Source organism: Brassica oleracea, chromosome C9 (assembly GCF_000695525.1).
Source record: "Brassica oleracea var. oleracea cultivar TO1000 chromosome C9, BOL, whole genome shotgun sequence".
In the NCBI taxonomy this organism is placed as follows: Eukaryota; Viridiplantae; Streptophyta; class Magnoliopsida; order Brassicales; family Brassicaceae; genus Brassica; species Brassica oleracea.
In genome coordinates this window covers 20,151,860-20,161,135 of record NC_027756.1, presented here as the reverse complement: position 1 = coordinate 20,161,135, position 9,276 = coordinate 20,151,860, and the positions used below count along the sequence as shown (strand labels likewise).

General features: G+C 37.3%; 1 protein-coding gene and 1 long non-coding RNA gene across 2 annotated transcripts; one reads left to right on the top strand and one right to left on the bottom strand.

Annotated features, from left to right (window-relative positions):
* Window positions 1–4,464: 4,464 nt before the first annotated feature.
* Window positions 4,465–5,713, top strand: LOC106319010. Its single transcript, XR_001265410.1, has 2 exons — window positions 4,465–4,725; window positions 4,805–5,713. It is a non-coding gene; the product is annotated as an uncharacterized LOC106319010 (long non-coding RNA).
* A 696-nt stretch (window positions 5,714–6,409) lies between these two features.
* Window positions 6,410–8,746, bottom strand: LOC106319009 (ATP synthase subunit delta', mitochondrial-like). Its single transcript, XM_013757206.1, has 2 exons — window positions 8,407–8,746; window positions 6,410–6,989 (listed from the first exon to the last, which is right to left on the bottom strand). The coding sequence occupies exons 1-2, from the start codon at window positions 8,671–8,673 to the stop codon at window positions 6,645–6,647; spliced, it is 612 nt and encodes a 203-aa protein (XP_013612660.1). The 5' UTR covers window positions 8,674–8,746; the 3' UTR covers window positions 6,410–6,644.
* Window positions 8,747–9,276: the final 530 nt, after the last annotated feature.

The window sequence follows — 9,276 nt, the reverse complement described above, 5'->3', positions numbered from 1 at the left end:
CTGATGGCTGTATATTGCAAAAGTAATCAAATTAATAACATTTCATAATATATGTGTATATATTATAAATTTATAATTACCTACAAGTGTTTCATGGACATTTGCTGGAAGGAGCTCGGCAAAAGCAAATGGAAGTAGTCGTTGCATAAACACATGACAATCATGACTCTTCATTCCGGAAAACTTTTGACCTCGTTCAACACATCTTGACAGATTTGAAACATAACCATCAGGAAACTTAACTTCTGATGCAACCTAGTCAAACAAAGTTGTTTTGGCTTCTGATGACAACCGGAAGATGGGAGCATGAACGTTTCCATTGCTCTTGATATGTAACTCACTTCTTGAGCAAATATCAGGTAAGTCCATCCTTGACTTTTTGTTATCTTTTGTCTTCCCAAGGACGTTAAATATTGTATTCATGATGTTCTCAAAAAAGTTCTTCTCAGTATGCATGACATCCAGATTGTGGCATAAGAGATGATCCTCCCAAAATGTACTCTTCTTATGCCAATTGTGAGAGACACCATACCCATCAGACATATTTCCAGGAACATGTCAGTTTCCTCCAACCTTAACTATTTCCGGAGCTCTGTAATAATCAATGTCCGCTTCTATCTGCTGGCCGGTGAGATATGGAGGAGGACTGTCTCTGACAACTTTTTTGTGCCGAAACAATGTCTTATTTTTTCTGTACGAATGGGAAAGTGGAAGAAATCGATGATGACAATCAAACCAACAACTCTTCCTACCATTCTTCAGTTGAAAAGCAACTGTCGATCCAAGACAGTATGGACAAGATAATCTTCCATGTGTTGTCCAGCCAGACAACATCCCATAAGCAGGGAAATCACTTATCGTCCACAGCAGAACTGCTCGCATCGTAAAATTGTTTTTCAAGGAACAATCGTACGTCTTCACCCCTTCTGACCACAATTGATTTAGCTCTTCTATCAATGGTTGAAGAAAAACATCAAGAGACCGTTTTGGATGCTTCGACCCAGGGATTAATATGGTCAAAAATCAATATTCTTTGCAACCTCAGCATCTCTCTGGACATGTTCCGCATGCCACCTCATCAACGCAGCAGTCCTCTCAGATTGATATAATCTTTTCAATCTGTCTGTAATTGGTAGGTACCACATCCTTTGGTATACATCCAACTCCGTAACTCGTAAATACTACCGCCACCGGCCATTTTTTTCTTAGATTTTTTTTTCTGATTTTTTTTTCTGATTTTTTTTTCTCCCGTTTGTGTGTTGTGAGGAAGAGAGTTGTGGGAAATGACATATATATAGAGAAATTTTCGAGTTGGGTAGTTGAAATATAACAACGATTTTACAAGGAATATTTTACATGGTTTTAACATATTATTTACAACGACTTTACGACGAAATTAGGTAAGTTAAAGCATATTGAATATACATTTTCACCTAAATATAACGGTAACATGTTTCGTTGTAATGTCGATGTAATGATTACGACGTATTTCTCTTTTTACGTACATTCGTCGTAAACTTACATGGAGTTTACGACGAAATCTATTCGTCGTAAATTTACATGGCGTTTACGACGAAAGTTGGATTCCTCTTAATTGCGTTGTAAACATCATGTAAATTTACGACGAAATATTTTCGTCGTAAATGTTCGTTGTTATGGACACGTTTTCTTGTAGTGAACATGTATATTGCATTTCATTATTTATTATGAAAATATAATGTAACTATAACATCTGATAATTTATATATTACCATGTTTTGGATAAAAACAAATCATAAATAAAATAACTTAAATAATATGCCCAAAGAAAATTGATAATCTACCTCACTAGCATAGACCCAATGAAACCACTAGAATATATGTGTGTGTGTGTATGTATTAATGTATGTATATATTTTCTAACGTACCAAATAAAAAGTATCAAGTAAGATTTGAAAGATCTATATACCAAATCTTCAAGAAAACAGAAAATAGACATTGGTGGAGAAATAAAAGAAGTTTGATGAAGATGGGGATTGATAAGGCACAGAAGGAAAACCATTAAATAAAGAATACGATCTGTTGTTGTTATCGTTAGAAATTCTCAACCATCAATCCATCCTCTACTTGTCTTTAAATTCTTGTAATCCTTTATAAGGGGGACCAATTAGGACCAACCATATTTTAGGGTATGGCCAAAATAATTTAAATCCAACAAGCTTTAACGAAAGTTATGGGTGAATAAAACAAGAAATATCAAAGTAACCCAACCTCTATAAAGCTATAGCCGAGTTGGTTTAATAGCCTAATAGGAGGGTCTCAATGAATTTAATTTTTATAATAACAAAATTCATGAATTCCTATGTTGGAGAAGAGTCTCTTGTAATCGTAATAGGAAATATGCTTGTTTAGGAGTCATCTAAATAAGTTAAACTATTGGGATTAGAAAATTGAGATCTCTATATAAGAAGATGCTGAGTTGTGGCATGAACTTATGAGTTTGAGAGATTGTGTTTGAGTTCTTGAGTTCTTGAGTTTTGAGTGATTTTCTCAAGATTAATAAAGAGAGTAATTCTTTATATTTACACAATCGTCGAGTTCTATAATTGGTATCCGAGCTTACAGGAGTTTGCGATTTTGTAAGCAATGGGAGACATTACAACGGTTTCAATGAAACCTAAAGAGGGGGGATCATTTTCGATAAGCTGCCCTATGCTTAATGCAACGAACTATACGGTGTGGGCCATAAGGATAAAAATCCTACTCAAGGTGCATAAAGTATGAGAGGTTATTGAACATGACTCCGATGATAATGATAAAAATAATATGGCGACTGCTCTGCTGTTCCAATCCATACCCGAAACTATGATATTGCAAGTCAGAGAACTGGATAAAGCAAAGCAGGTTTGGGAGGCTATCAAATCGAGACATATGGGGGAAGATATGGGGGCAGATAGGACGGACGGACAAAGCGGAGGCATTCCTATCATGATGTTGGAGAAGAGTCTCTTGTAATCATTTGGAAGAAACTATCGACCACCGATATACAATTGCTTGATACTTCAAAGAGGATATATTTTGTAGCTTCCTTTTGTAATTCTCCTACGGGACCTAATGTGTCAGTTCGTTTGTGGCTTGTTTTTTTGTTACAAAATTTAGCATTAAGAAAGCTTCCATCTTCCATTTAGAAAAAAATCGTCGCACACCCAACGATCTAAGTTGGGTCGAAAGCCGCACAAACATCCTACATAGGACCGGGCTGATAATGAAGTTTCTTTTTGTTTTTGAGATCTTGCTAAAAATGTAATTGTTAGACTATGAGATCTAGAGAGAGTTTATATAGGGGTATGTATTCCACATAGGAAATTCTAATGGACATTAAATAATATATAAATATGACCAATCAATCAAGTTATCACTAATTAGTTTTAAGTTGGAAGCTCATAATAAACTCGAATCTAACATAGTATCAGAGCCTAGATCCCAAATATCATAAATCCTTAATTAAAGGATAGTGTCAATCCACTTATCACCAATTAGATTACGTATCCATAATAGTTTACTTGCTGGAAACTGAAGAAGGAGAGAAGTGATTTCCTTAATTTTTACAATGGTGACTACAATATTATTAGTAGGTTTATTTTACTAGTACAACCAAAACAATCGGAGTTACTGTTTACTTTCATGTCAACAGTAATTGATTCTCCGCGCAGTTTATTGCTAACAAATAGTCGCAAGAAAATCACATAATTGTTAGTTCTTCATTGCAAATATGCATTTTATTATTATTTCCCATAATTTTCCTTGATGTGTTCCTGTCATCAAAGATAAGGTAAGCTGACTCTAGCTCTAGCATCCCTCCACAACTTCACATTTGGTAGAAAAACAAAATTGTTTGTAACATTTTTTTGGGTTAATGTATCAACATATATTGTCTGGACACCGGTATGGTATCAAGAGAGTGATTCTATGAGCAGATCATAAACAAGAATGATTCTAGCTCTAGTGAGCTTTAAGAAACTTTATTGAAATGCAAGAAACTAAAGAAAGAAGAAACTAAAAGAGTTTGCTTGATTTCATAAGATAGTTTGGTGTGGCTGCGACTATAGACAGCCAAGGTTACTAAAATACAATGACCTTACACATATTTATATCAACTCTATCTCAACTTGAAACCTAGATACATAAGCTCATGGGGTTGAATAATTATATGGACTGAGGTCTCTAATAGATTCTACCACAGAGGAACTCGAAGGACTTGGTTGAAGTGCCAGTCGCTGTACTTTCCAGCTTAGAGGTAAGGTTTAAACTTTAATTTCTTGGTATTATATTAGGAGTAAGAATGTTTGCTCAGGCTAATCCAACCTAGGATGGTCAATATTAAAGTCGGGCTCTGGGTTGCCTTCGTTTTCTAGAGTTAAGGCTAAGTGGTTCTGCGGATAAGTCCCCAGTCAACCACCAATACAAGAAAAAAATCAGGTTTTGCAAGGTATAATATGGTCCTGTTCAGTCTTTACGGAATTGGTCCCACATGGACCGCGTCTGGTCTGATTCATATTTTGCTTGAGTCTAGATTGGGTTGGTCGACGATGACATAAATCGGTAAAGAATGGATGGGCAAATAGGTGAATATTGGCAAAGAGAAGGGAAGACGTTCTGGAAAACACATTTGAAGTAGGTTTGTTCATTGTGGAATCACTCTAAATTATGACAACAATAGCAAAGGTCCCAAAGCTCTCATTTGAAGTAGGTATCATCCGAATGTGTGCATCTTTCTTTCTTTCGTTTTTTTTTTTCTTTTGCTAAAAGGTAAATATCATTTCAGAAATGAATTGTTGAGGCTTACACGATGTGTTAACAACTAGAAGACCTCTAAAATCTACTTCCATGGCAAAAAGGTAAAAACAAGAAAGCAGAAAACAATCTAACTTGAAGCCCTTCTGCTTTGGAGCGAACATGACATCAAGTATCGATACAAACTTGTAGTAGCCAGATGGAAGGTTGAGCCGAGACAGACATCAAAGGAGAGACCCGAGGACCTAGAACACGAGGGACACAACGCCAGTGGGAAGTGGATTCAACGGCCGCCTGCACAAATTGCTTTCCTCAGTGGAGCAGAAACAGACCCGCTCAAAGACTGTCCTCTAGGTCCGGGCTGGGAAGGAACTAAACCCGGAATTTAGCAATAGACAGGACAACACACACCACAGGTGCTTAATAGCGCTCAACCAACTCGACCGCACTCGCCCTCTACGTCGGTACATAGTAAGGGGCAGAATCACTACCTCCCGAGTCTTACTACCTCCTCCAACCGAAAAGTGTTACCTGGTGCTCCAAGAAAACGAAGAACCTCCACACCCCAGCTCGAATAAACCTGCAATTCCAATCCAAACTAACAAGCAACGCCAACACCAACAACAAAGTAGGGGAGAGGAGCTAAATTAATGCATCACTCAATAGCTAATCGCCTAATCTTGACTCAACGGAGTGACAGAGATGACCCTATCGCATCCATTCCGAGGTCTCGAGACCTCTAGCTCAGGCGATGCGTACCCGGTTAGCCTTTGGAGGCAGAGGCCAAGAAGCGACATTTTTATTTTGCAGTCCAGCGAGAAGAGTCAGGAGTCGGGAGTAACGAAAGCTTCGGTGAAGAGGAGGAAGAAGCAGCAGCACAGTCGCTAGAGGCACCGTTTCGACGAATCGAACATGTCATCTGCGAAGACGACGACCAAAAGCAGAATCACAACACCAACAAATCATCATGCCGGAGATGGATTTGGATATGACGGGTCGGCAAGGGCCCTCTCACAGCGCCGAACGGCACCGGAGAGGTGATCGGGAGAAGGACGAAGGGAGATGTGAAGTCTAGGTTTGGGAGAAGAAATTGAGGGCGCGTGTCTCTAACGCGCGTAGAGATATGATAATAAATAGAAGATCGGGCAAAAGAGCAATGAGACTTCTTTCGTTTTCCTCTCACTCACATCTCATCTATATTGTAAGTTTGTGTATGTAAATGGGCTTTTAAATTTAACTTGCTCATCTTCCACAAAACCAGTACTCTCAAAACTTGATTTGTTAATCATGGTACGAGTTGTTGTTCGATGTCTGAAAATGGTCGTTCAAAATCATAATATGTTTTTGTCACATCTGCAACCGTCTAATATTTTTGTAACGCTCTCTATCACTGAACGTGACGATCGATATTCTTTCACGTGTCTCACAGCTTATGCATTAGGCTTCGTCTTTTTTTTTGGAGCACATGCATTAGGCTTCGTATTTTTTAGTTTTTTTGGGCCTCCCGTTTCTAAAATACACTCCCACGTAATTTTCTCAACATTAGCTCTAATATATTTTCGTTAAAAAATGCAGAAAAGCGAGGAGTTAAAAAAAAAAAAACTTAAAACTGGTCCTTACATAAACTCGGAGACCATAAATAAATTCGGAAACTTTTAGTTGCTCAACACAAACAAGTAACAGAGAATATGAACACAAGAAACTTGTTGTTGGTTTGTGCCTTCCACAAAGTAATTTATTATTCAAACAAACTCCAACACAGTAAAAACAAGGAAAAATCATCCTTTGTTGTAGTAAGAAAAAGGGACTTTCATTAATCATCTGTAAACCCAAATGATTTTGTTTTAATGAGAGAGAAAGAGAACCTTCTTTTAGCCTGAGAGAGCTGCGTTCATAGCACTGTGAACTTCGACACCAATCTGTGCTTCAGCTTTCTCAAGATCCGTTGATGCAGAAGCAAGTTTCTGTGTGAACTCAGCTAAACCCTTTTGGACTTGGCTTGCGTCAATATTCTCAAGCGGTACGGCCTCAACCGCTATGATGTCAGCGACCGAGTTTGCGTGGAGAAACGCGAAACCACTGCTCACGAAGTATTTCTTTATGTCAGTGCCTTCGTGAACGGACATGATACCGGGTTTCAGCTCAGCGATTGTTGGAACGTGTCCAGGCAAAACACCCATTTGTCCTGTTGTCGCGGGAATGATGACCATGTCGACCTTGAGGTAGACAAAGTAGGGGTTAGTATATGAACATATGGAGATGGTGATATTCAATTTGCAAAGAAGATGATATAAGCTTTCAATGCATGAGGAAGTAAGTCTGGGAAGATAAGATCCCTACAGGGAGAGATAGGCCTGGGCATTTTAACCTGGACCCGAAAACCCGAACCGGAATCGAATCGAAAATTTACAAGTACCTTTTGGGTCTAAATTTCTTTTACCCGGAAGAACCGGAACCGAAAAGAACCGACCCGAATAGACCCGAACCCGAAAATAACCGACCCGATAAAAACCAATTTGTACCCGACTAAAAAACATGTATATCCAAAACTATAATTTTTTTGTGTTCTATTTTATATATATTATTTTATGATTTAGTTGAAATACTTTTGTTAACAACATTTGTTATTATTTTGTAACATTCTTTAAGTAATATGAAGCTTTAAAATGTAAAATTTAGAGTTCAAAATTTTTATATTTTAATTATTAATAGTTTTATTTAAGTTATTTTGTAAAATTTTAGATATATATGACACATATCGACTAAATTTGATGGAGTTGGATATGTCATGTCCTTTTTAGATCCTAAATACCCGAACCCGACCCAGATTCAATATGGACCCGAAATATTACGGGTATTTTATGGATATTTTAATTATAACCCGAACCGATCCGGACCCGAAAAGAACCGAACCGAAAATTTCTAAATACCTATTAGGTCTAAATGTTTAGGACCCGAAGGACCTGGACCGCCCGAACCCGACCTGAGACCCGAACGCCAAGGCCTAGGGAGAGATACCATAGCGAACAGCACACTAACATTCATCTGTAAAATACTATACGAATAGATTACTATTTTCCAGGGAGATGGAACTCGTGAAAATTACAGATATATACGAAACATGATTACTTTTTCAATCTCATTGTAACTATAATAACCAGAAAACACTTAAAGTTGGGATCATTACTAGGAATAGAAACAAAAAAATCTCTTATAAGAGTTGCAATGCAAATATCTGACTTTAATGATCGATCGATCGATCAACAAAGAGTTTCTAGGTAGTGTGCTCTTCAGTCCCGAAAAGAAAAATAAATAAATCTAAACAAGCAACATTTTTCTTTCTTAATCACAACTATGATCAAGTGCAGCTTTTTTTCTCTAGAAAATTTTCAATCCTACCTTGCAAAGGTCAGCAAAAACCCTAAAATATATCTCCGTCAGATCTAACCAAAAATCAAAGGCACATTTTGATACATTACCCATTAATCAAATCCGAAATGCTGTGATTAAGACTTTTCCACAAATGAGCAGATGAATCCCAAACCAAAAGCCACACAAACATCCAGCATTCCAGATTCGTACTATAGACCAAAATGATGGATCAAACCCTAGAAATGAAAATGGGAAACTGACCTCTTTCCCGGAAAGCTCAGATGCGTAAGGGAGGACGAAATTGACGGTGAGCTTCGTCGGAATAGAAGAAGCAGTCGAAGGACGTGGCTTCATGAAGGAAGAAGGAGTCCGCGGCGGGTCCATGTTCGGCGCTACTTTCTTCCATGACTCCACGAAAGTCGAATCGATCGTCGACGGAAGCTCCGTTGAAAAGGCACGAGCAGTCACCGATTTGGAGGATGCTGCGGTGACGGATCGGGAGATGAGGCGGGAAGCTTGTCTCAACATGGCGGCGATTTGGAGTCTCGGGAATATTTGCAGATGAGACGAGACGAGAGAGAGAGTCGATCCTTGAGATTCTTTAAAAATAAAAATGCTGTAAGTCTGAGGTTCACGCGCTTTGGTTGCGCGCGTGTTTTTAGCTTTGGCCCACATAAACTAGGAAGGCCTAGACAGTTAGGCCCACTTATTACCCATTTACTTAGTCAATCCTGTGGTTGACATTGACCTTTTTATTGTGTGGATGGCAAGTCAATAAACTTTTGGTCGTGTAGATTTTCAGATCATAGTGTAGATGGTCAAATATCATTTTAGGCCACTTATACTGCTAATATATATATATATACTAGAAGTTTTTAACATAACATTTTTCATTTCAAAAGAAAATTTTGATTTATATTTCAACATTATTAATTTATATTTTAACTTCAATAGTTATAAAAAAATCATAAACGTATTTTTGTAATCTTATTTTTTTTTATTTGGTATAATTATTTCAATTTGATTTGATTTAATTTTTAATAAAGATAAAATTAGATTTTATAAAAATAGTTTTAATTATATTATTGTGTTTAATGATTATTTATTTTAAATATATATATATATATATAT

What these genes read in the sequence shown, in the direction of transcription:
- LOC106319009 (XM_013757206.1), bottom strand. Translation starts at nt 8,673, where the DNA reads ATGTTGAGACAAGCTTCCCGCCTCATCTCCCGATCCGTCACCGCAGCA. An exon ending in CTGAGCTTTCCGGGAAAGAG is followed by an intron (nt 6,990 to 8,406) that starts GTCAGTTTCCCA and finishes GTCTACCTCAAG; the next exon opens with GTCGACATGGTCATCATTCC.